We start from the raw sequence: 27,307 nt of genomic DNA, 5'->3' as shown, positions 1-27,307 counted from the left end.
TATGAGGAAAGGTATTACACTTAGGGGCACATTGTGCAGAAAAGTCATTAAAATTGTTTGGGCCTTAAGAAGAAGGGGGGGAATACCTTTTGAGAAAAATGAGAAAGTCAGATGTATCAAAATGCCTTCCTGATGTTTACCTAAAAGGCTTTAGGTTTTTAAAAGCCATTGTACCCAAAGATTCTGATTCATTCTCTACTGTGGCAGCTTTTTCCTACCAGACAAAACTGAAAGTTTTTGTTTTCTCTGGGAAACATACTTAAAGAGGTATACTAGACCTGGCATTCCTTTTGCATGCTCTGATAGACCCCGGCTCTTACATAATAAAAACAATATAGGCATGTTATATTTGCCATATGTTAGTTAGGGAGTTTCAGCAAACAAACATCTTCTTGTGCACAGAAGTAGATGAAAGCAAAGCTTACGATGTCTAGGGTCCCTATGCCCTAACTTACCTTCTTTATTTAGTTTGCCTAGCAGACTTCTTTCTGGTTGGTTGTATGCAAATTTGGATAATGGTGATAGCTCAACATATTCTTTATGATTTGTTCTGCTCTGAGGACGGCTGGTACACTCGATTCAGTATTACATGCTTTCCAGTTTCCTTGCCTGATGCATCTGTGTTATGCTAAATCTCAGTTTATTCTGTGTGTAAAGTTGAGGAGAGTGAGTAAGGGGTGCGTGTGCATGTGTGTGTTTTCTTATCTGTAAAGTTTTAACTTTGGCTTACTGTTTAACCAGGAAACTCAGCAGGACAAAGGTGATCTAAATAAAACTATATTCCTGTTGAGAATCTCCAAGGTTATGCAATGCTCTAAAATGGTGGTTTGAGTAGAAGTGCTGTAGTTCATCCTTATCAGAGAAATGGTTTTGGGGGTTTTTGAAAAGGAATGTTTCAAGGAGGTCTTTGAAAACCATTTTCTTCAAATGTTCATTGCATCTAAGATCCCATTTTTGTCCCTTTATTTGCTCCAGAATGCCGCCCAACTGCCAACAAAGAAGGGCCTGTGCTCCCAGGAATTTTCTGCATTCCTCTCTGGAGTAGGCATTTTTCTCAGCTACAAAGGCCCTTTGGCGAATTCTCTCTAATCATTGGATTTGCCCTGGGCTCTGATAGGTGCCATTCATGGACTTGGTCTGCTGTTTGATGGGGCTGAGGCATTAATGGGATCTTTTCATGATAAACAAAACTGGGTAACATTACCAGAGGGATCACAAAGCTGCTGTTGTTGGGGGGAGTGTGGTGCTTTCTCTCTCTTTCTCTCTCCCCTTTTTCCTTCTTCCTCTTTTCCCTGTTCTTTTTATGAACGCACATTTGTGTGCGTGTGCAGCAAGGCCATTTCTAGAAGCCGATCTTCTGACCTTTGCTGCTACTAGTAAGTCAATGGCCAATGGCAAGGCCTTTGTTGAACATAAGATGATTCCATAAACTGATCTGATCTACAGTAGCTTTGCAGCCTGCGGGGAGGTCTGTGTTTTCTTAATTGATTAAACATTGGAAGAACACTGCATGAAGAATCTGATTTAGAGATCTTTCTTACATGCTGGCATTTAATTACTGAATGTATCTGGTAGTTGAGTTGAATGAGTCTGTGGGAATAAACACTTAACACAAGAATCTGACTCCATGTGGCTGCTGTGGTTGTATATCCCTGACTGTTACCAAGGCCAGACTGAAATGGGTAACTCCAGTCACTGTTGTTGTATCCTATTCGCTTCTAAAAAGAATGAAAAAATGCTTAGTTGAAACCTGATTCCTGCAATAGCGATGAAGTGAAATTAGAATTATTTTAGGTGACTAACACTATTTTTTTAATTTTTAATTTTTGTGGCTATGTAGGTGTACAACATTTATGGTGTATGTGAGAGATTTTGATGCAGGCATACAATGCTTAATAATTTCATCGGGGTAAATCAGGTATTCATCACCTCAAGCCTTTATCCTTTGTGGTACAAACAATTCAGCTATACGCTTAGTTATTTTTTAACGTACACTTAAATTATTATTGACCATAGTCACCCTGGTGCATAGCACTGTTTTTTGATGAAAAGAAGCTGACAGTAGAAACTGGAGAACTTGCAATCATATTAACGACACTATTTTTAAGTTTCTGAGAAAATTAAGGAAAATAAATGTGAATCTCTGTGATGTAACTTGGGAATAAGTAGAATGCTAGGCATCCTGACAGAGGTAATTCTATTTACTTGCGATGCATTTTCTTATGTTCCATCTGAAAACTGGGGCTCAGGCAAAAGGATAAAAAGGAGCGGTCAGGGAGAGCACAGAGTGAGCAAGCCTGCAGAGCAGTGATTTAAACATCAAAAGGAATGTTAGGTTAAGGGAGGGTGGGTAAGAAGCAATGCTAAAGAAATAAGAAAGGCGGAACACGGTAGCGCACACCTTTACAGTTTGGGAGGCCGAGGCGGGCAGATCACCTGAGTCAGGAGTTCAAGACTACCCTGGCCAACATGGTAAAACCATGTCTCTACTAAAAACACAAAAATTAGCCAGGCGTGGTGGTATGCGCCCGTAGTCCCAGCTACTCGGGAGGCTGGAGCAGGAGAATCGCTTGAACCTGGGAGGCAAAAGTTGCAATGAGCTGAGATCGTGCCATTGCGCTCCAGCATAAGTGACAAGAGTGAAATTCTGTCTCAAAAGAATAAAGTTAAATAATTCATTCATCATTGGAAGGAATAGCACAGTGCCCTCATGTTTTCACTGGCCACTGATGCTAATTCATTTTAATTTTGACTTGGCTTCCTTGCTAAGTGTGGGCATTTTAATATGAGTCTTGGCCTCCAACTAGATAACAAACAGGACACCAGGTTTCTATCTAGCCAAGGTGTCGTGATGCTGTTTAACAGCCCCCAAATCCCTACATTAGTACATTTTAAGGTATCCAAGTGCTATAAGTAGGATGGGAAAAAAGTTTGACAGCTAGTCCAAGAGGGGAGAAAATCATTACCTTTGGAAGAGCAGCGCTTTGTTTATTTATTTTCAGGTTTTGCTTTTTGATTAACGCTTTTTGTTATCATCTGTTTGGCATAACCTACTGTAAATCATAAACTCAGGGTTCAGATCTTTCAGTGACTTTTGCAGCTTGAAAGGTGGAGCTTCCCAGCCTTAAATCAGCAGTGGCTAGTGTTTCCTGCCGGGCCCCATTACCCAGTCCTGGAAAGGTACTAACAAGGCATCGTTTTTCTTCCCATGAAGGAAACATTATGCATCTTAAAATATCGGTGTTATCTGATATTCACATGTTTCATACATATGGTTGTAGTACATATTCAACAGCCTTTAAGGGCTTAAATATCATTTATATCTACTATAATTTTGGTGGTAGCCACTATACAATGAGCTACTAGGTCCAGCACCTGATTCACATTATCTTTAATCCTCCTGGCCTCCCTGCAAAATCATGTTACGATTATTCCCATTTTAAAGACGAAGAAACTGGGGCTCAGGGAGGTTCTAGCGTTAAAAGACAGTGGAGTCAATTTCCAACAATGTCTGGCAAGTTGCACTGGCTGTGTTCATCCTATTTTGCCTTCTCATCAGTTTATAATTAGTGCTTCTGAACAGATGAAAACTTAAAAGTTTAGTCAAATATCCAAATGTTTCCAAATATCCTTATATTTCATAACTTGTAGTTTATGACACATTTGGGAGCAAGTTCTTTCCAATGTTTATTTATTCTCTATAGTACCTACATTCAACTTTCTTCCCCCATAATGACTTCCGATCCTACTTTTCCCTGATTCAGTATTCACTCCATTACTTCACTGGCTCTCTTCCTTACTATCACAGGACACACAGGCTTTGGAAAACTCTACCTTATGATATGATAATTGCAGGATGTTTTTTGAATTGCAGAAGGCTGGAGTAGAGGGAGATGAGGGTTTGAATCAAGTTTATCTCCAGATGAGAGGAATTCTGGCCTGGGAAATGAACTGGAAACATTGTGGCCAGCTTTCTGAATGCTGGTTAAGGAAAAGCCTAACTCACTGTAGACTGTGCTCCGCATTCTAGACATTTTGCCATAGTCTGTACCCTTTAGGATCTTATATTCTGAGGAAGAAAGTGATTATTTCCCAGGTTGTGTTATTTTTATGAAGAGAATTGAAACTCACTTATCTCTGTATAGTTTTCATTTTAATTCAGATATCCCACTGCATCTTAGGAAAACCGATATTTTTAGTTCCAAACTGCTGGATCACATTTTACCTGCAAATACTTTTGCTACCTGAGTAGTTTCCTGACAATTGGGGGTTTTCTACTACTCAAGTTAGTCACTGAGGCAACTATGCAGGGAATTTAAGTGAATAATAAAATCAAAAGAGGAGGGAAACCTTTCCTCTCAATCACCTATAAGGGTTTTAAAACCCTTACAGGATAGGGTAACATTTTAATACTTATAAGATAATGGCTTCATTATTTTAGATTATCTTGTATATGTAGTTTATATTACTTTTCTAATTGCTATAAGCAAATTAGGTCATGTTTACTAGTCAGTGAAAATGATTTGTTCGAATTGAGGTCTCCTTGGATTATTTCAGTCGTAACTACCTCTCCATTAGAGAGAAAGGCCACTAATTATCAGCCTCTCTGCATTCTCTAGGAGGGCCTTAATGCACACTAAATTTGTACATGAAGATTTTGTTGAGAAGATACTAGATCTCGCGTGACTAAATGGCATGCTACTATTCCAAGGAGCTTGTTTTTAGTTTTACTTCTTGCCAAGACTCCTTTTCAGGTGTTTTCAACTAAGGTAGAATCTGTTCCTAGGTCACAGCAGCCTCTAGCCAAGGACCAAGTGTGTCAAAGGGGACTGACCAGCACTGTGGACCACAGTGAATGCACAGAGCAGAGTATGGAGACCACAGGGACAATTTTATTCTTTCCTGTTTTCTAAAAGACAACTAGGAGTGAAATTAGCCCAATTTTTGAGTGGAAGTGCTAGTAATTACTGAAGACTCACTCAATTCAGGTAATAAAGCTAGATATGCCCAAACTGGCCATTGTTTTTAAGAGAGATTTTGTGATATGCTGGAGACAGGTTGGAGCCAACTGTTAGATTTTTAGGAAGTTTGGGAGCTGGCTGTAAAACATAGCCATTACTAAAAATTAACATATATAAATTTATAATTTAATTATGTTTAAAAACAGGCAATGTGTAAAGCTTATTACTTCCAAGTTATTCTTCTGGACTTTACTATTATTTATGCTCTTGATGTTATTTATATTTATTGTATCTGTGTGGAGAAATACTACATACTGGTGTGCTGCCACCGATTTCTTTCCAACTCTGTGTTTAGTGATGGCAAGTTGGCAGCTGAAATTGACCATGGTAGGAGCATTTACACCATAGGAATTGGCAAATGCTACTAATAGAACTTGTCATGTTGTTTTGATGATTGCCTAGACTTTAAACAATTATTGAGAACATTTTAATAATACAGGGTAAACTTAATAAAGTGTTATATCTGCAGCCTTTACATTGTAAATAGCATAAAACACTTAAGGAAATATTCTTTGGGTATTCAAAAACTATCATCCAGTTTAACAAAGAAGTCACTCACATTATTGATGAATGAGTAAAGTTCTGACTTCACTGTTTCACTTTGGTTTTACTGATTGACGTAAACAAGAATATCAACCAATGTTCATGTTGAAACTGCACTTATTTGTTAATGACATGAGCTGTTTCTTTGCTGAAATGAATAGTCACCAAGCATTTGTTGTCTGACACTGTTGTTGGTGATAGAATTATAAAAACTGATACTGAATTTTGCAAGAAATAGCAAGTGAAACAAGTCACAGGTGTATGGAATTTGAAAACAGAGTACTACATATTTTATTATCATTTGTATATTGTTTGCGAAACATTTCTTAAATCACAAATATTATAATAAACTTATGAATATATATATATATATATATACACACTTTTTTTTTCCTCCCAGAGAAACTGACATTAAACATTTACTAGATAATGGAATACAATGGGCACCTTATGACATGAATCCATAAATTCCCCACAATTTTCTGTTGAGTCCTATTTTTAGATCCTTGTTATTCGAAGGACACAAGCAGAACTTTTCAAACAAAATAAAACACGCACACACACACACACACTCGTAAGAAACATGATCTCCACCAACTTAATATTCTGAAGTAAATGAAAACGAAGTCTTTTATGTGAAAACCATAGAATTGTTTTTCAAATATTGTAAAAATGGATGGTGTTAACTTACTTTATAAAAACTCTCCTTAGTTAATCCTCTGTGAAACAGCTATGTGGCAAACTTTGTCCTGGGCTCGGCACAGATGGAAGGAGGACTTGGTGCCTGTTCTCCAGGTTGAGCTTAAATGTTTGTTCTAACATGGATCATCCTAGTTTTAAGAGGTTTCTTTTTCTTCCCAAATAAATAGCTAAAGAGCCATTTTCAGTTTCTTAAGGGAATTGATATGAATTTGTGAAGACTGTTGATCATATTAATTTGTCTTCCATAGATAGTAACAAACAAACTAAATCAAACACCTGTTATGTGCTACATTCTGTACCAGGCACATTCCTCAAAACTAATATTTTGAAGAGCTCCGTGAGCTTGGTTATAATATCTTCATTTTATACAAAAATGAGACATTATGCAGGTAATAAATGATGAAGATGAGATTTCAGTTCATATTTTTCTGACTCAAAATTCTCTGTCTTTTCTGAAAAGATTTTTTACCCTAAGAGCCCTTGACAAAGAAAACAATCAAACAAAAATTATATTCCTTTAAATTACTGAACACACACTGAGCCTGAGGGAATGCTTTCATCAAGTGTGAGAATAAAACTAAGTGACAGCTGGATGGCCAGATCCATTTTCGGCAGTAGATAGCAGAGTCTGAGAAAACAGCTGCCCAGAAATGAGGAAATGGAACAGACAGTATGTTTTGGTATCTTTTTACATTCAGAAGAAAGTAGAGAACCATGTTCTGATGTCATTAGTCATCTCTGATACAACCAAATTTTTGACCTGCTGATACAACAGGATTTAATTGTGAAACTCACGGTGTGGCCTAAGATAATTCCAACATCCTAACTCTCCCCTTGTCCCATACAAAATAGCGATGTGCTACTTACCAGTACTAATTCAAAATTTTATATCTAAATTTTGTAGAGTAAAATAGTTATATAAACCAAGTAGTAGTATTAGAAAGAAAATAAAGCCAGCTGAAGAAGGATGGAAAAGAAGAAAGAGAACACATTATTTGTATATATTGGTCTAAATGTTGCCCTTTAAAAAAAAAAAAAAAAAAAAAGAAAAGAAAAGAAACAAGCACCAGGATATGAGATGTCACTGGAAATACCATTTCCCTTCAGTTGCTTTATGTTTCATTGCCCCTTTGTGTAGAACGTGTTTATATGCATATAAATATATTCTCCACCAAATACACAATTTGGAACTAATGGCTTTACTGATTAAAAAGACTGAAACTGCTGTCACTTCCCTAAAGCAGTACCTAAAAACACATGCCACTAAGTTAAATGTTTGTGTGGCCAATGTATGCTAGGAAATAAAGGGACATGTAGGATTTTAAAATCAATTGATTTTTCAGCTGTCAATTTGAGCAACATAAATTGTAGGCTATCAGGAAACTTTGGAGAAATGCATAGGCTCACAGTAAAAGGATCTGAGTGGGAAAAAATATCTTCTAGGGAAATCCAAAAAGACTAATCACAAGGGCAGAATGAACATACAAAGACATTGCCAGAGAGGTGGGGGCAGAGCAAGGGTCTCTAGTAAATAGGAGCGACAGTAAGAAGGATCCAATGTAAAAGGTTTGAGATGTCACAGTGAGTATTTTTTTTTTAGGTTAAATGTTAGCAAAATGTTTCTGACAGGCCTGTCAAACACTGTATCCATGGACCTACAGAGGCTGTTTGTATTCCAAGAGTAGTGCTTCTTCATTCTGAGAAAGAATAGGGATTCGATCACAGAATTTCTGAACTCAGAGTTATGTCACTTTCTTTTGGCTTTTTGATTGGTGAGAAATAGGCTTCTGTGGATAACTAGCAGATAACAGATAACATCCATTTTTGTTGACGGAATGAAATAAGACCCAACACTGGCAAATTTACATTCATGATTACTGCCTAGAGCCGCTTGATTTCCTGGTGGAGATAAAGAGGAAATGTTTTATTTGTGGGGGGTGGGGTTATATTTGCCAGTATGTAGCAGTAGATAACAAAACCAAAACGCATTGCATAGTGATCATCATGAGCAGTAATGATAATATCTTAAATTTGTACAGTAATTCGTAAAGCACCAGTTAATCAGACAGAACTTTAAATCATGAGCTTCATTTTCCAGAGGCCCTGGGCCAAGGAGGTTTGGGAGATCTGTTCAATGTCATAGAACTAACTCATGGGTTGAGAGGCTGGGCCTAGAATCTGGACAGTGGAAACCACCTCCTCCAGTTCCTTACCAATTGTTCTTTAATTGATATATATATTTTTTTTTTTTTGCTGCAACTTTACAACTAAAGTATTGCTGTTTTATAAGTGAATAAAACAATGTGCAAGAGAATGGTTCTAATATGCCCAACTAGTCGATTTGATGATTCTGAATGATGCTATTTATTCATTGATTCAAATAAAATTTTGCCTGCTAGTTTGATGATATTCATTACTTATTTTAAAACTCTTAAACATCTTACATATTCTACAGCCAAGTCAGCTTTTGATTAGGTAAATTACAAAGTGAAATAGCATTAAAATTTTTTTAGCACTTTGGAAGGCTGAGGCAGGCAGATCACCTGAGATCAGGAGTTCAAAACCAGCTTAGCCAACATGGAGAAACCCCATCTCTACTAAAAATACAAAATTTAGCTTGGCATGGTGGCAGGTGCCTGAAATCCCAGCTACTTAGAAGTCTGAGGCACAAGAATTGCTTGAACCCGGGAGACAGAGGTTGCAGTGAGCCGAGATTGCTCCACTGCACCACAGCCTGGGCAACACAGCAAGACTCCATCTCAAAAAAAATTTTTTTTAATTGCAGATAAATAGAAAGTCATTTATTTCAGACTTTGAAATGCATATCCTAATTTTCATTTCTTAGAGGTGTGGCTTTCTGATTATTTTGGGAGTAAATTATAATAAATTGACTTACACACACACACACACACACACACACACACACACACACAAGGATAAATACCAAAATGGGCATTTTTATGTATAATTAACAATATTGATATAGTCAGTTAAAGCAAATGAAATTGTCGATTTTGTAAGTAAAAAATGGTTGAATATTGTCTATTTCTCATGCTTTAGTTTGCCTAATTTTGTTTACGTGTTTATCAAGCTTCTTGAATGGGATTCCACTGTATTTTGAAACAAAGTTCTCTTCCAGGAGAAAAAGAAAATGGAAAAGAAGATCTTACCACTATTCAAATACTTTGATTGTTCAGTATTACAGTTTTTAGATTTAGGAATAGAAAAAACCAGAAGACAAATAAAATGCCTCATGTCCAAACCTGTGTGTGGACACTAACTCCACGGTACAGACACGTCATCACTCAACTCCACTTCTTCTGAGACTAGCCACACAGTGTGTGTGACAATCCCTGCCCTGTATGTGCACAGTACTCTTTGCATGCTTCTACTTACATAAAGAATACTTTCTTTGAACAATACTTTCCTTAAAAACACATATATTCTTAAACTAATACACTCCGTTTAGAAACTTTGGATAATTCATAAGAGCTGAAGGAATAAAATGAAATTCTTGAATCTCACTATTCAGAAGAAATCAGAGTTAATATTTCAGTGTAAATGTTTTATCTATGAAGAATTTTAAAAACTATAATACAGTCTGATTTAGAAAATATGAATTATACTTTACATGTAATTTTGTATTCAGCTCTTTACATTTCATATTATATAATGTTTCCCAAGTCATTAAATATTCTTCTAAGTAACCAGAATAGATCAGCAATAGTTCACTTAAAACAGTGAACAAGCTGCATTAAAAACCAGCCAGAGGCTTACCAAAGAGCTGATGCTATGAATACCAATCATAGCTTAGTTGCTGTTCCATATGTTAATTTAATTTGACAGAGTAAGAGTCTTTGAAGTCGTAATTCTCTTTTGCATCCAATAAACCAGTTTTTATAGTGCGTGAACTTTTAGACATCAGCCTGCAGCTAAACTCATGTCGGGAAGTTGCCATGAGGTCACACATAACAATGGCTGGAGGGACGTTCCTTTGGAAGTCTTGTGGGAGAGGTGAGGGGACTGTCAGGGGTCACTTGGGGGGTCAGTGCCTCTGATGATAGCATCTTATGGGCATACAGATTTGTTGCCATTTTATGTGAGCTCTTGAAGGTTGATTCCTATAGAATTGGGTTTGCAGTAGCCCAGCAACATCCATTAATAAGTGTTTAGGTGCATCTTTGTGTTTATTCATGGGCTCTGTGGCTTTAGAAGGGAAAAGCTAAGCAGAAGTGTCTTGCTGGTATGTTGTTTCACTTCCCATACTTCAGCGAGAAGGTGACTCTCTAGTCTTCCTTACCATCAGCATTTAGAATCTGGGTGGTGAGTTAGTTCAACTCATAGACTACTCTTGGGGATATTTTTGCTTTATGCTGATTAAGGCTGGTGGTACTCACTAGAAAGGTAGAGGGGAAAAGAAAAAGGGCATTAGAGAAGAAGATCATAAAGAGGTTAAAAATAAATTACGCTGAACATTAAGTTTTGTAGAGTAAGGATTTTATGTTTTTTTATTCTTTGTTTAGGTTGTGTGTTCTTTGAGGGCAGAAACCATGCTTATAAGATATTACAAGTTTAGGGGCTGATGGTATTGTCTAATAGTTATTCTGGAGGTTCAATGTCAAATGTAGTGTCTTAATTGCTACAAACATTAAAGATCAAGACCCTGTGAAAATGGGTTTCTTTTCCAATTACTGATCACCTCCAGTGTGCCAGGACTTGTGCAAGGCTAGCATTTGACTCCAAAGGTGTATGGGCATTCCCTGCAGCTGAAAACTAGTGGGAGCCAAGCATGTGAACTGTTAACTTCAATAAAAGGGGGTAAAATGCTCTGATAGAGTCATATGCTGAGAGTTCGGGGCCTCACAGCGTTTGTCCGAAGTTAGGGGATCACTCAACAATCGATTAACTGGCATGAGAGAGCAGTTCAGAGAGGATTCTATGCCCCTCTTTGGAAGGACCTGGGAGGCCTATTCTCTGGGGAGTTCTCCATTAATGACAGCGATTTGAGAATAGGGAACCGAAAGACAGTGGCCACTTATGAGGCACACAAGCCAAAGTTTAGGGAAATTGGTGATTAATAGGAAATTATTGGACAAGTGCTTGATTTTTCCAGTAAGGATGTTTCTAGGTAACAATCATGTTGTGGCCGAGTGGTTCTGGGAAGTAGTAGACATGGGATTAAGCAGCTGCACTGGATAGTAATGATGTAAGTGGGTTTCCAACATAATTTCCAGTCCTACTCCTTCTGGGTGGTTTCAACGACTGTGTGACCTAAGTTTCATTCTGGCAGTCCATTTCAGCTGTACCATTGCTTTTCAGCCATTACAAAGGTAGCTTGACTGCCTCTTTACATTTAATTACTCAAATCTTACTCCTTTAAATAAAATTGAGATATCCATAGAGTCTGCCAATTAAGCATTTAGAGGAAACCACACTCTCTGTGGAGAAAAGAAGGCCAAATTAGACAATCAAGTGGACCAAGAATTTGCCTAAGTTTGGTATAATTTTGTTGGAGATTAACTTATTTTCAGGGGGAGTTATGATACTGCATGGAAAGCACACTTACATTGCTCATTCCTGACTGTCAGACAGCTGTTACATGCAAAGGGCAGCCTGTATACAGGCTGGGCTTCCCCTCCCGGCTTGGGAACACGCACGGGGAACTGTTGGCATGAATTGTTCTCCTTAGTCCGCCATATCTCACACACAGATTGTAGCTCTGTTCTCCAGTCTGTGCTCTTCTGTGTGATTTCTTACTCATACATTCCAATATCTTTAGATTTTTTCCTCATCTCTTCCAAGTCTCATTCTCTTGTCTTCTAGATATGTCCCTTCTCTACATCCTTTCTTTTCTTTCCTTTGCTTTCTCTTTATTATCACCCTTTTTACATTTTCAAAATGAGTTACATATGTCTCCAGTTGTTGCTGGAAAGTGGAGTTAGATGGTCCTCTCTTCGTTTATTCACAGCTATTTTAGTTCACAGTGTTAAAATTATTTGTTCATGCATCTATTTCTTCCTGGAAGGGACTTTCATCTTTAACATCTTCCTTGGCATCTAATGGGGACTTAATAAATGCTTATGGTTTTAACCATTGTAATTTCAGTAAGAAAGTTTATTCTGCTTTCCAGATGGTCAATTCACAAACAGACTTTTGGAATCCAACTCCTATATAGATTGAGAAATTTCTGCAATGTGGTCAACTATGGCAAGACTTTTTTGTTACAAAACTCTAATCTTGATCTACTTTGGCCCCACCGGAATTCCATTATAATTACCTTTACAACATATATCCTGCCATCATCTTGAAAAGGCTTACTTCTAAACACATCCGCTGGCAGAAGATTTGTTTTGCTTTCTTTTCTAGGAAATTGTAGCTTAGCAAACTATGAGACTGTCTGACTTTAATTTTTCTTACTTTCTAACTGTTGATCTAATTTTTTTTAAGTAAATGGAGTACCTTTAATTTGCTTATTATGCTCAATAATCACACATTAGCAAGTTAATAATTTTAATAACAGAAAGTACATCTAAATCTTCTCCTGTTTGTATGTAAGTCCCATACCTGGGAGCCACAACACTTCCAAAAGTGCACATCAAAGTAATTGCTTTGTCTGGCGCCAGCACAAATTTCTGCTGGGACCTGCCCCATTTAATAGAAATTATATTACCTGTGGAATTTAAAAGGATGTAAGGTGTAGCATGCCCTGTAGGCAGGAAATTTGAACTATGGATTGTCTTCTTTTTAAAAAAAAAAATCTCTGATTTATTCCTGTAATGTTGAATATTTAGCATCCCTAATTTATTTAATGTTTTTACAGGCATATTTTGAATTTTTCAGTCATAGGAACGACAAAGTTAGAAATCCTATTATTCTCTCAGGCTAACTTGAGAATGAAAAATATCTAAAGCTAGGGGTGAGGTAGGAAAGAGATGTCATTATCTGAAGGAGTCTATTTAGACACCAACCAACAACAACAAAAAAGTGATGAGAAACAAAAATTTGCGAGCTTTGACCTAATTTAACCAAAAACCATCAAGCCTCAAACCTAATGCCTTGCCTCTTTTTTGCCTACATAGACGTGAATGTAGGAGCAGCATGTCTATGGGCATGACTATGGAAGCATAATCTCATCTCTGTGAATCCATTGAACACAGTTTTATAACCTGTTTAATGGACCAAGAAGTCTTTTAGCACTTCTGTGTCCCTGCTTTGAGGCAGGACCACTCTTAAATTCTTAAAACGTGTCCCTCCGCTTTAAGCAGGGGTGAGGGAACACGTCCGAACTCAGCTGTTCAGATGGAGAGCCCTGGCCACCACCTTCTCACCTTCAGTGACCTATTTGGCTCACATGGTCCTCTCTTAGGAGGTTGCTGCACGCGTATCATCTTGGATGTTGAATGTAGAGAATACTTTCACTAGGACCAGTAAAAAGGGCAAATAAAGCTAACAGCACAAAAGAAGATATGTTGAAAAGAGGTAGAGAGGAAGGAAGGAGAGAAAGCATACACTAGAGAAGAAAACTAAAGGAGCTACAGACCCAAGCAGTGAAGCTCCTGTCCACCTGCCCTCTTTGTGTTCCAGGTGGTTCTTACGCTCATTTTTGCTCACCCACAGCTGAAAACATGCTCTTTTCTCTGTCCTCAGTCAGAGGAAGGGGCCTCTTTTCAGTCTCTTAATGCAGTCATTGCGTAACCATTCTCATGAAACAGGTCCCCATCACCAAGAGCAGATACCTTCCTGAGGTGTTTTTCTTTTTTGTTCAATAATCCGTATATTCTCTCAAAGACTAATATTGCAGTCATGAACAATAATCACCACTGACTGAGGTACTCTGTTAAATCTTTTTATCTTACTTATGACCAGGTCATATGCTCGAAGTTGTCCATTTCTTCTATTCCCTTACCATGTTCGATTCCATGAACACAGCTTATTCCGAAAGCCACTCCTAATGAGCATTCAGTCATTCAAATTCTCATCAGTACCAAACAGAATTACAGTTGGGACTCCTTTTGGTCTTCCTTGTCATATCTGAGATGATGAGATCCCTTATACTCTAAGTGCCCCTTATAAACACAGATCCAGGGCATCGTGTAGAAACAAGAGCTTACTGTGGTAAATGGTCAGTATTGCTGAATCTCCAAGATGTGGGGTTCACCACATTTAACTGTATGTTTATTAACAATTCCATGCTAAAAATTATGTTACAAGCATAACCAAACAGAAATGAAACTATTATAGTGGCATCTCTACACTAAAGCCTACTCTCTATGCATCTGGGCATATCTACACTTATAGGTAACACACTGTATGGAAGTTCTAGTGTTAGAGCTTGAGGCTGGTGATCCCGGATTTAGATACTGTATTAACTATATCTTTCCATTAGTCTTTCTGTTTTTTTTCTCTTCACAATCCCCAAACACCCAATAGTTTGCACTCCTTACCAAACTTCACAGAATGATTCTTCAGGTAAATGATAAATATTAAATTTTTTAACTTATGCATATTATTTTGGTAAGCTAATCAATTTTTATATTAAAGTGAACTTGATATATTTTTTTATATTCTGTCGTTTATTCTTCCATTAAGTGCACAGCTTTAAAAATTTTCAGTGCTGCAATACCCAAATAGGCCAAAAAGTGTGACCTCATCTATTTTAAATTTAAATAAATGAATATGCAAATGAAGGAAGAATGTCTTCTGGGAGCAGCCTTCACAGTGGGCTTCAGCAAAACAAAGAACAAAAGCTTCTAGACCTTGCTTCCTGCTGTGTCTAGGACCTTTCTGAAGCTCATTTCCTCCACTCTGTAGAGTGGCAGGGGAGTCCTAGACACTTGGGTCCTTTGCATCATCTAGTTTACGCTGAAATATCAGTTTTACTTCGCAGTTCTTCTGCCATTCATGCAAGCAGTCTCTGGAATTTATAAGTGATTCACGTTGAAGTTAAAGGAGCAGCCTGAGGAGGTACTGTGCACAGACAGCCGACACTTAGCATGTGTTTGAGGACATCGGTTATGATTTTGGAAAGAATCCTGGGTTTGGAATCTATTTCAGGATTTAATGTCAAGCCTTAGCTCCATTAGTTATTTACTGGATGAGTCCCTCTGCCTCTCTGGCCCACAGTTTTCCCAAGTCTAAAATGTGGACTGTCATAGGATGATCTGTCGAATGGGGGCACTTTAGTTTCTAAAATGAGAACATTATTCATTTATATAAAGTCAAGAAGCTGTCTAAGGGATGATAAAAACCCTCAAAGCAGTCCTTTAGCATGTCCGTGTCCCTGCTCTGAGGCACGACCACTCTTAAGTTCTTCTATTCAGATAAAAAAATCTATATTGCTTGAAAATACCTTCAGAGGACAGGCAGTAGGATTTTGCTCCACAAGCAGTTACACTAGACATTATTAAAACAAAAGAGTTTTAATTATTTATAATCTTGAGTCTCTTGTTTTCTGTGTAGTTCTCCATCCAACATTTCTTCTGTTCCTCCAGTTTTTTCTGCCATTTTGTGCTATTTTTTTCCTTCTGCCATTTTGTACCACTCTGTGGCAGTTTGCCTTTCCTTCCTTTTCTCTGGTCAGCTCCTTCAGTAATCTTCTCCATTTTAAACAAACCTCTTCTCTCCCCTCATCTCCTCTCCTCTCCCCTCCCCTCCCCTCCCCTCTCTTTCCCTCCTTTCCTCTCCTCTCTGGGGTCAGTCATCTTGACTTCTGCACAAGAAGAAGATTCCACAGTGTTCCTCAGCCACTGAGTCCAATACGTGCAACCCTTCTGGTAAGGAAACCTGCCTTCTTGTTGCAGTTGAAGCCCATTTCCTATTCTTATTTCTTCAGAGCCAGTTTCAAAACAGCTGGTTACCATCCTTTAGGTTAGTCCTTCCTAGACAGTACTTCAAAAACATTATATCACTTTTCAGTCTTTCTTGTCAAGCATGAGTTATAGAACTTCCTTTAACTTTCTCTCATAAGGCATATTATTCAGCCTTTTAATAAGCAGCAGGATGTAATTGAAAGAATATGGGCTTTGTAGTTAGACCTAGGTTTGAATCTGGACCGTGTTACTCACTAGCTGTTTGACCCCACTCAGAGCTCCTGACTTCTCTGAACTTCAGTTGCCTCATCTGTCCAGTGGGGTTCATGGGACCTGTCTCACAGCATCTTCATCACAGCCGATGTGTGTAGTGTTCCTGATGTGTCATCAGTGTACTAAGAAATGTTGGTCACTCTTGCTCTTCCCTTTCCTTGTACTCTCCTCTACATCAGGTCGCTATTTCCTGGCACTTATGGAACCTAGGATTGAACACAGTGTTGAGAATTTGAAATAATTCTCTTTATTCATCCCCCTGCAACATGACTTTTAAAAAATGTTTTTTGCTTGTTTGTTTTTTGTTTTTTTGAGACAGAGTCTTCTTGTCTTCGCCCAGGCTGGAGTGCAGTGGCACAATCTCGGCTCACTGCAACCTCCGCCTCCCGGGTTCAAGTGATTCTCCTGCCTCAGGCTCTTGAGTAGCTGAGATTACAGGCACCTGCTACTACGCCCAGCCAAATTTTTATTTTTAGTAGAGACAGGGTTTCACCATGTTGGCCAGGCTAGTCTCAAACTTCTGACCTCAAGTGACCCATTCGCCTCAGCTTCCCTAAGTGTTGGGATTACAGGCATGAGCCACTGCACCTGGCCTAAAAAATGTCTATTAGTGGTCCATTGCTAGATCTCTTCTAAAGTATTATACCGTATGTCTGCAGCCTGATGTTATATTCACAGGAAAATCTACTACCAAGAACCAGCTCCAAGAAGAAAACATCTCTGGGAAACAGTATCAAAAGGAGTCATCTAATTGTCATTGGAGGAGTTCAGGATAGCTCTTGATCTTATTTTCACCTTCAGGAGTTGTTTGTTACATCTATGAGGCTTATGTGTAGCTTCTTCCAATATAGAAACCTACCAGGTGTCCTTCAGATCATTTCAAAACGCTGGGTTACTCTTTCTTAGGTTTCCAACTGAAGTCTGCATCTCAATATGCAGTTTCACTGCCACCCCATATGGCATCCTTGTGCAAATTTGAAAAAGGTACTCACTCTGGGCACATGCAGAGCCATGCCTTGGGGGACAGCTTAGAGGATGGAGGGTGGGCTGAACTCCAGTTGCTCTCATACTGGGATCCACCTTTTTGCAGAATCACAGTGTGGCTCTGGTATGGTTTGATTTCATAAAACAAATGCTTCAGTAGTATTCACTATCTGTGACTCATCAGTGCCATGTAATATCACGTGACCTTCCTTTCTCCTTCCATTGGTCTTTTCCTGCATCTTTTATCCTCTGTTCAGTTTGTCAGCAACATTTCATTCTCAGCTTCAGATAGGCTGCAATGACTTCTACCAGTTCCAGCTATTACTCTGGGTGCACCTAGAGAAATAGGTTATTCTTTAACTTTGGGTAGTAGTTCTTAAACGAGAACTACTATTGTGTATGTCTTTAGTACCTAATACAGTTCTACAAGCATTTACTTTATACTTGATAAAAGGTGAAGAGAAAGAAAGCACGTTTTTCAGTAATTTCTAAAAGTGAAGAATTATCTAGAAATTTAGTCAGGACAAGGAAGAGATGGAAGGGGCACTGGGCATTTGGGTATTAACCCAAATAGATTTTGCTAAAAATTTCAACGTTCTATTAACAGATTCTTAGTAATGGCAAATTGGCAAAATCTAGATCATTAATTCATATTAATGTTGCTTCCCCCTCTTCTCTACTGTGCTTCTAGAGATCACTTTACTGAGCATTTAAATGACCTAACCCAGGGTACTGGAGGGAAAGGGGAAATGGGTGACCGTCAGTCTTAGATAATCCGCACACTAGTAACCTTCACAGGAAGTGAGAGTCGGGTCATTCTAAGAGGAGTACAGTGCTGTCCTCGCCAGAAAAGAAGATCCTTTTATACTAAGCCCACAACTTGGGACAAGTCCCTCATAGAACAGAAAGGGAGTGCAGTGGACAGTTACATTTTCCAGGGCTCAGCCAAATCGGTTCTGGTTATCAATGAAGCTGCAAGCCTCAGGCAGCTGGCTCCATGTCCAGTAACTGAAAGGTATTCTTACAGTCATCTCAAGGAGGTAGAATACTTTAATGTAAAAAAAAAATGTGTAAAAAGGGATGAAGATTAAAAAGTGGAAAACCTGTAGATAAGCCAGAGGCAAAATTTTTTGACAGCATGATGTACTGGACTCCAGATAGGTCTTTTGATGAATATGCTTGCAATTCCAACGTTAAATTTATCTTGTCTGCATTTTTCTGCATTTATTTCTAATGTGTCTGCTAAGCTAGTACCTCCCAAGGAACAAAATATAAAAACAACTATTAATAGAAAAGCGTAAACAATATGCACATAACTCCAGCTTGTGGCATTTTTTTTAAGCTCTATAAATCTCTAGAAAACATATGACAGGAACTATTCCTGATCGGTCTTAGGATGTGCAGGATACCCCAAGAAGGTTTTCCTGTTTATTACTTTTTTGAGTGTATGAATATATGTTTTTTGACTTGGACATAGTTAATATGCAGAAGAGTTCTTTGGCTATGGAAATAGCTTTGAAGCCTTGGGTCTGGGAAAATAACAGAGAAAAAGAGTTAGCAGGGCTTAGTAGAAGAGTTGAGGGAAGAATGCAGGGAAAAGGGGACATTAAATAGAAAGAGGAAGCTGGTGAAGGTAGACCTTGGCAGCTGGGGCAGCAGCACTTTGGCCACTGACAATGAGGTAGCCCACAGAGGCGCCTTTGGATAGAGAGAGAATAAAATCTGGTTTCGACATGTTTGTTTTAGATGGCAATGAAATGTCTAGCCTATATATTTTGTAGACGTTGAGAAATATGGGACTGAAGAGAGGAAGAGGGGTCAGGGCTGAAGATGGGGATCTGGGGCTCATCTGAGTATATGTGGTAATTGAATCCTTATGGGTGCACTAAGGGAGTACTTGGAGAAGGAAAAGATGTGCTAGGAGCTCCTGGCTGAGCCCTGGGGCACTAAGTGGTGATGCATGGAGGGAGGAAGGAGAAGTTAAAAGAAGGAAGAAAAAGCAGACAGAAATATCTGAGGAGTCCCAGGGCCTAAGGTCCCTGCCACTGAGGCCGTGAGAATGTTGAAAAGGCAGCACGGATCCCTGGAACGGGGGAGCCACTAAGAGGTTCACTAAGAAGCTATGGGGTTTGACAGCTTCCATAAAAGCAAATGACAGAAGCTAGTACTACAGAGAGGTAAAACCAGGGCCGAATCTGGGTCTGGTCTGGATCGTTTCCTCCATGCCCTCTAGCACAGGGCTTTATAAGATAGTGCTGGTTTACAGAATGAGGGAGGGAGGGAGTGAATGAAGGCATCACGCAAGTAAGCAGATATAGAAGCATGGGCGTTTTCAGAAAACAGAGAACACAGCAGTACCTATGAGCATCACTGACAGGCCTAACACATAAAACAGACAGAAGGGAGAAAAAGAAGGATAAGGAAGAGACGGAAGGGGAAAGGAAAGAGCAGTAGGGACTGAAGAAGGCTGGGGGTTTCCTGGAGTGTGCAGTTATGGAGCCCTAGATCTGTGGGTTTGGTTTTTACTTTGTTTATATCTCTAGTTGTTTCTTTGACATTCATCTTGTCTCTGTGATGAAACTTTAGGTGTCTTGGCAAATACAAGAACTACTATTGTGTATCTTTTTAGTACCTAGTAAAGTTCTACGAGTATTTATTTTATACTTGATAACAGGTGGAGAGAAAGAAAGTACATTTTCAGTAGTTTCTAACAGTGAATAATTATCTAGAAATTTAGTCAGGGATAACATCCAGTTTTGATAAGTCGAACTAAAACATCCATTCTTCACTGAGAGGAGGCTTTTAAACCTGGATTTTCTAAGTCATTTACTGAAACCCCCATCTCTCAAAGAACCTCTTGTGAAATGCCCTCCTGAGTCAGCTCTACAAAATGATTTGAAATATGCTTCTCTGTCTCTTCCATCATCACTTTTTGGTTCCATTTTCGTAAGAGTACCTGTCAGCATTTGCAGATGAATTAAAGCCAATGTCATTCTGGAGGGAAATCACAAGTTCCTTTGATTTTGTGATAGAAGGACTTACAAAGAAAAACAGAGCTTGGTTAGAAAGGAGAAATGTACACATGGGGAACGTAAGCAGGGCTGGTGGGAAAACTTGGGGGCGTTTAATAATTTTGAAACTGGGAAAGAGTTCTATAGTTAATCTAATAGTAAGATTTCTTTCATACTGAATGCTTGGAAAGTTTTAACTTTTTTATTTTCAACCACTTTGTATGCAGTGATGACATAAATAAGAAAAATGGCCTTGAAAACCTCAAACATGTAATTTTCACCTTCTTATGCTTTAAAAACACCCGAATGCACTTTTCTCAAACTTTTAAGAAAAGAAACAAAAAAGATTTTGGTAAAGATCAAGATGAAAGTGTTGACAAATTTCAGGAGTCTGGAAACTCTGAAAATAGTCTTGTAGATGACATCTGTACATAACTTTATAATGCTGTACCACATATGCTCCTATAAGGACAATAGAGAAATAGCTGGAAAAGGTAACAATGTTACTTATTTCATTAAACATGTAAGAATTGTTTGCATCCATTTCCTGGCAGTATTTCCTATTTTTAGTAGTGATGTCTATGATCTTGTAGGGCCGGAGACACCAGTGGGTTGACTATAGTTTTCAAAACACCTTCAGATGTAAAAACAAAAAAGTTTCTGCAGGAGGGAAGGGGTACAGCTCTGATAAATCACTCAGCAGGATAAATAAGAAAAGGGAGGTCTAGACAATCTTGTTTCATCTGGTTGAATTTCCCACAGAAGATGGGCAAACATCAGATAAGAACATTTATCAGACCTCACGCATTTTACAGCCATATCCCTTTGGGAACATTACACAGCATAGACTTGCTAAGTCCTGAAAATGGAAGACAGAAAGCACTATAAAAAATATGGACTGGCATCCTGAGAAACCAGTCTTTATTACTCACTCTAACAAACACATTAGGCATTTTGGAGTACTTGTTAAATGATACATAAGACCATATCACTAATGAAAATACAGCAGTAGTCCATGAGCTCTTGGCTCAATAGAAAGCAAAAGTAAATTAAGCAAAATATCTAATTTTTCAAAATGGTAGTGGTCCCATTGGAAAACCAAATATATGCTGACCCACTTTCCTATTCTGCTCTTGTCTGATTTTCGTAACAATGGGTGAATGCAGAGGAGCCTTGAGCAGGATTGCAGAAAGCAGGTACCTACAGTCGATCAATCCCAAACTTCAGAAGCAAGAGCAAGTAAGTTGGCACCCTAGGAGATGCTTTAGTAGTAAGGGCAGGTGTTTCCAGGGCAGATTTTTGCCAATGAAATAAGAATTTAAGAAAAACGTTAGATTCATTTAATGTCATTTCAAAGGCTAATGCAATAATTTTTAAGATTTATGTAAATCTGCCATTTTTCCAACTCTGGAATACAAATAAAGAGAACCACATGGGAAGATGTAGCATGTTCTATTACTTGCCATTAAATTGATAAGAATTACAATGTCTGTGAATCCATCGATACCACTGAAAGACATGCAGTAGAATAGGTATATGAATGGCATAATAGAACAAAGTTTTTCACCAGATGGTGTTCAGATTTGCTGTTTATTCGTGGTGTATTTAATATTATCCTGCTTTTCCTCAATCCACAAAGGATTCAAAGCTCCTTACAAAGAACTCCATGGTGCTCAGGCAACCAGTTTTTAATGAGCAAAGATGGACTTTGAGGTCCATGACGTTTAGTAATTTGTCATTTTTCTTGGGCACACCGTTGAATTCTGGTCCCTGGAATCTGATGTTTGGGAGAAAATCATTTAGTTGTGGATGAAGTGAGCCAATACATTGCTGGTAGTCCAGTGTGATTTGTTTGTTTCCTAATTTGAGTTTTCATAGTAACTCTCTTAAAGAAACAAAACCATTTTTTTAGTGGCGGGGGGAGTTCTTTGTGAAAATAGCCATGAAGTGAGAGACGAGTCCTTGGTAGAAGCTGGAAAGGGAGTTAACTTATGGTATGAGGATGTGCACAGGAAAAGCTTGCCTCTAGATAGTAATACAGTTTCAAGAGAAATCTCCAGACCTGAGTGAAATATTTCCTGGATTCCCAAATTTAGAGACTGTGAATTTGGGGGCTTGCCAAGTCCTTACAAACATCAAGGACCTACTAAAATATAATAGAAAATCTAGAAAAAAAAAAAAAGAGAAAAAGACAAAGAACATGTAGAAGGTTTGTTTAGAATGTGTATTTTAGATGCAACCCTCTTATTACCAACTGATATGGTTTGCCTTTGTCCCTACCCAAATGTCAACTTGAATTGTATCTCCCAGAATTCCCATGCGTTATGGGAGGAACTCAGGGGGAGGTAATTGAATCATGGGTCCAGCCTTTCCTGTGCTATTCTCGTGACAGTGTATAGGTTTCACGAGATCTGGTGAGTTTATCAGGGGTTTCCACTTTTGCTTCTTCCTCATTTTCTCTTGCCGCTGCCGTGTAAGAAGTGCCTTTTGCCTCCCACCATGATTCTAAGGCCTCTGCAGCCATATGGAACTGTAAGTCCAATTAAACCTCTTTTTCTTCCTGGCCTTGGGTGTGTCTTTATCAGCAGCATGAAAATGGACTAATACAGTAAATTGGTACCAGGGGAGGGGGGCGTTGCTGAAAATATACCCGAAAATGTGGAAGCGGCTTTAGAACTGGGTAACAGGCAGAAGTTGGAACAGTTTGAAGGGCTCACAAGAAGACAGGAAAATGTGAGAATGTTTGGAACTTCCTAGAGACTTATTGAATAGCTTTGCCCAAAGTGCTGATAGTGATATGGAAAATAAAATCCTGGTTGAGGTGGTCTCAGATGGAGATGAGGAACTTGTTGGGAACTGGAGCAAAGATGACTTTTATTATATTTTAGCAAAGAGATTGGTGGCATTTTGCCCCTGCTCTAGAGATTTGTGGCATTTTGAACTTGAGAGAGATGATTTAGAGTATCTGGCAGAAGAAATTTCTAAGCAGCAAAGCATTCAAGAAATAACTTGGAGGCCGGGCGCGGTGGCTCAAGCCTGTAATCCCAGCACTTTGGGAGGCCGAGGCGGGTGGATCACAAGGTCAAGAGATCGAGACCATCCTAGTCAACGTGGTGAAACCCCGTCTCTACTAAAAATACAAAACATTAGCTGGGCATGGTGGTGCGTGCCTGTAATCCCAGCTACTCAGGAGGCTGAGGCAGGAGAATTGCCTGAACCCAGGAGGCGGAGGTTGCGGTGAGCCGAGATCGTGCCATTGCACTCCAGCCTGGGTAACAAGAGCGAAACTCCATCTCAAAAAAAAAAAAAAGAAATAACTTGGGTGCTGTTAAAAGCATTCAGTTTTATAAGGGAAGCAGGGCATAAAAGTTTGGAAGATTTGCAGCCTGACTATGTGATAGAAAAGAAAAAACTCATTTTCTGAGGAGAAATGTCAGCCAGCTGCAGACATTCATATAAGTAACAAGGAGTCTAATGTTAATCCCCAAGACCATGAGGAAAATGTCTCCAGGCCATGTCAAAGGTCTTTACAGTAGCCCCTCCCATCACAGGCCCAGAGGCCCAGGAGGAAAAAGTGGTTTTGAGGGCTGGGCCCAGAGTCTCCGTGGTGTGTGTCCCAGCACCTCCAGCCATGGCTGAAAGGGGCCAATGTACAACACAAGCTGTGGCTTCTGAGAGTGGAAGCCCCAAGCCTTGGCAGCTTCCATGTGGTGTTGAACCTGTGGCTGCACAGAAGTCAAGAATTGAGGTTTGTGAACCTCTGTCTAGATTTCAGAAGATGTATAGAAACACCTGGATGCCCAGGCAAAGGTTTGCTGCAGGGGTGGGGCTCTCATGGAGAACCTCTGCAAGGGCAGTGGGGAATGGAAATGTGGGGTCAAAGCCCCCACACAGAGTCCCTACTGGGGCACTGCCTAGTGGAGCTGTGAGAAGAGGGCCCTCATCTCCCAGACCCCTGAATGGTAGATCCACTGAGAGCTTGCACCATGTGGTTGGAAAAGCTGCACTCAATGCCAGCCCATGAAAGCAGCTGGGAGGGAGGCTGTACCCTGCAAAGCCACAGGGGCAGAGCTGCCCAAGACCATGGGAACCTACCTCTTACATCAGTGTGACCTGGATGTGAGAGCTGGAGTCAGAGGAGATAATTTTGGAGCTTTAAAATGTGACTGCCCCACTGGATTTCAGACTTGCATGGGCCCTGTAACCCCTTCATTTTGGCCAATCTCTCCCATTTGAAATGGCTGTATTTACCCAATACCCATACCCACACTGTATCTAGGAAGTAACTAGCTCACTTTTGATTTTACAGGCTCATACACGGAAGGGACTTGCCTTGTCTCAGATTAGACTTTGGACTGTGGACTTTTTGGGTTAATGCTGAAATGAGTTAAGACTTTAGCCGGGCGCGGTGGCTCAAGCCTGTAATCCCAGCACTTTGGGAGGCCGAGGCGGGTGGATCACAAGGTCAAGAGATTGAGACCATCCTGGTCAACGTGGTGAAACCCCGTCTCTACTAAAAATACAAAACATTAGCTGGGCATGGTGGTATGTGCCTGTAATCCCAGCTACTCAGGAGGTTGAGGCAGGAGAATTGCCTGAACCCAGGAGGCGGAGGTTGCGGCGAGCCGAGATTGCGCCATTGCACTCCAGCCTGGGTAACAAGAGCGAAACTCCGTCTCAAAAAAAAAAAAAAAAAAAAGACTTTAGAGAACTGTTGGGAAAGCATGATTGGTTTTGAAATGTGTGGACATGAGATTTGGAGGGGCCAGGGGCAGAATGTTCTGGTTTGGCTGTGTTCCCACCCAAATGGCAACTTGAATTGTAGCTCCTAAAATTCCTGTGTTGTAGGGGGAAGGTAATTGAATCATGGGGGCTGGTCTTTTCTGTGCTATTCTCATGATAGTGAATAAGTCTCATGAGATCTGATGGTTTTATTAGGAGTTTCTGCTTTGCTTCTTCCTCATTTTCTCTTGCCACCACCACGTAAAAAGTGCCTTTCACCTACCACCATGATTCTGAGGCCTCCCCAACCATGTGCAACTGCAAGTCCAACTAAACCTCTTTTACTTCCCAGTCTTGGGTATGTCTTCATCAGCAGCATGAAAACAGACTAATACACCAACCTTGGGAAACCATTGCATGACCATTTCCCTTGTTTCTCCAATTGGAAATGAGGGGAAGCTGCTCATCCCCACCAATTGTTGTGCCTCAAAGAAGGGCAGCATGCTCCTCCTGCTAATTTAGTTGGTAAACATTGGCCCAATCAATTAAAAAAAAAGTAGCAATAAAAAATCCCTATGGCCATTCTTAAGGAAGACCTCTCAGAGAATAAAAGAACAAGGTTCTATGCCCTTTCCCACTCCCAAGGCAGAGCAGCTCCATTCTTACGATTTATATAAAATGACGTTCTAAAGACTGGGGGTTGGGGGAGAGAACGAGGATGTGGAATGCTTCTTTGATGAAGGGACACTCAACACCCACTAGGGTCCTCCCTGTGACATTCAGGCCCCGGTCAGTTCCTGGACTTTCAGGGAATAAGCGGCTACTGTAGGGCGCTCCCCTGGCCAGCTACAGCACTGGACCAGTCCAACAAAATACATTTTGAGGCTAAAGATCAAACAACTTAGTGAATAACTAAAGCTCCTGTAGGCTCCTGTACCTTGTGGGAACCTAGAAGAGTATGGTAGGACAGCAACATAAGGGCCATTTTTAAATGGGAGCTCTAGAGCTCTGGTAGGAGATGCCAGACTTTATCACCCTTAAAGAAGACACTGTCTGACCCCACCCCAGCCCACCTTGGGAGGGATACTATTTAGTAGTAACTTAACTTCTTCTTAGGGTAAGGAAGGTTCATCTTGTCTTGGCTTACTCAGGGCAGTGGAAGCTTTACCCGCTTCCTACTCTTCTTCATGTTGTTGAAACCCAGTTAAAATGAACCAACTTAAATTAGAATGTGGAATTATTTTGATATTTCTTCATCTGACTTGCTTCTAATCCATTGTTCTTTTTGCTGTTTCTGAAGATAGTCCCAACTTCTCCAATATGTTATTAATTTCTGGGCTATAAAGTGAGTATGGAATAGGCAATCAAATTTTGTAAATGCTGTGGGGTCACAAGTCACCAATTGTTCCCTATGTCTCTGTTACCTCAGCCTACCACAAGACCCTCCTACACACACACACACACACACACACACCCCTGAAGTCACTCTAAATATCAGTAATTATGAAGTTGGCTGGGCGCAGTGGCTCACGCCTGTAATCCCAGCACTTTGGGAGACCAAGGCGGACAGATCATGGGGTCAGGCGATTGAGACCATCTGGCTAACATGGTGAAACCTGGTTTCAACTAAAAATACAAAAATTAGCCGGGCATGGTGGCACATGCCTGTAATCCCAGCTACTTGGGAGGCTGAGGCAGGAGAATCACTTGAAGCAGGGAGTTGGAGATTGCAGTGAACTGAGATCACACCATTGCACTCCAGCCTGGTGACAGAGCAAGACTCCGTCTCAAAAAAGAAAAAAGTAATTACAAAGTCTTTGGCAACTTCCTGAGGCCTTCCAACTCTCTCTCAGCCTTTCAGAACATGTCTTCCTATTTTCTTCTATGCCTCTTCTACCATTCTATCATATTTCGAGAGTGGGGCTGGCAATAAACCTATCAGAGAAGAGAGAAACCATATGTTCTGATGTAAAATTTAACAGAATAAAGAAAGAATGCCATTGATTTCCAGCCCTTGAAAATGCCCAGAAGCTTCCAAGCAGACCCTCCTTAAAAGTTTCCATCCACTGGCTTTTATTAAACCCTGGTATTCCTCAAATGTGAAATTCCAATCTGAATTTTTAAAATATTTTTTATAAATCAAAAAAACCTCTTAATTAATTTTATGAGGCTCAAAATTATCTTTCCTGCAATTTCTAAAGTAAATAATCTACATTTTAGGTTATAGGCCTTTGTCACCAGG

The 27,307-nt window shown here is 39.6% G+C and overlaps 1 protein-coding gene across 3 annotated transcripts in view; it reads left to right on the top strand.

Moving 5' to 3' along the window:
- HMGA2 (high mobility group AT-hook 2) overlaps positions 1 to 27,307 on the top strand; it is a 135,539-nt gene that overhangs the window by 67,558 nt on the left and 40,674 nt on the right. The window contains exon 4 of one of the 3 annotated variants that reach the window (XM_032288273.1): positions 17,027 to 17,486. The exons of the other annotated variants lie outside the window; for them this stretch is intronic. Within the exon in view, the coding sequence (XP_032144164.1) occupies positions 17,027 to 17,131 (105 nt within the window). The 3' untranslated portion in view covers positions 17,132 to 17,486. Of the gene's footprint in view, positions 1 to 17,026; positions 17,487 to 27,307 lie in introns of those variants that run through there. 3 annotated transcript variants of the gene reach the window in all.

This window comes from Sapajus apella, unplaced genomic scaffold (assembly GCF_009761245.1).
Source record: "Sapajus apella isolate SASKATOON/1434 unplaced genomic scaffold, GSC_monkey_1.0 scaffold2, whole genome shotgun sequence".
NCBI classification, from domain to species: domain Eukaryota; kingdom Metazoa; phylum Chordata; class Mammalia; order Primates; family Cebidae; genus Sapajus; species Sapajus apella.
The sequence above is the reverse complement of the archived record's forward strand: the minus strand, read 5'-3'. Positions and strand labels throughout refer to the sequence as shown.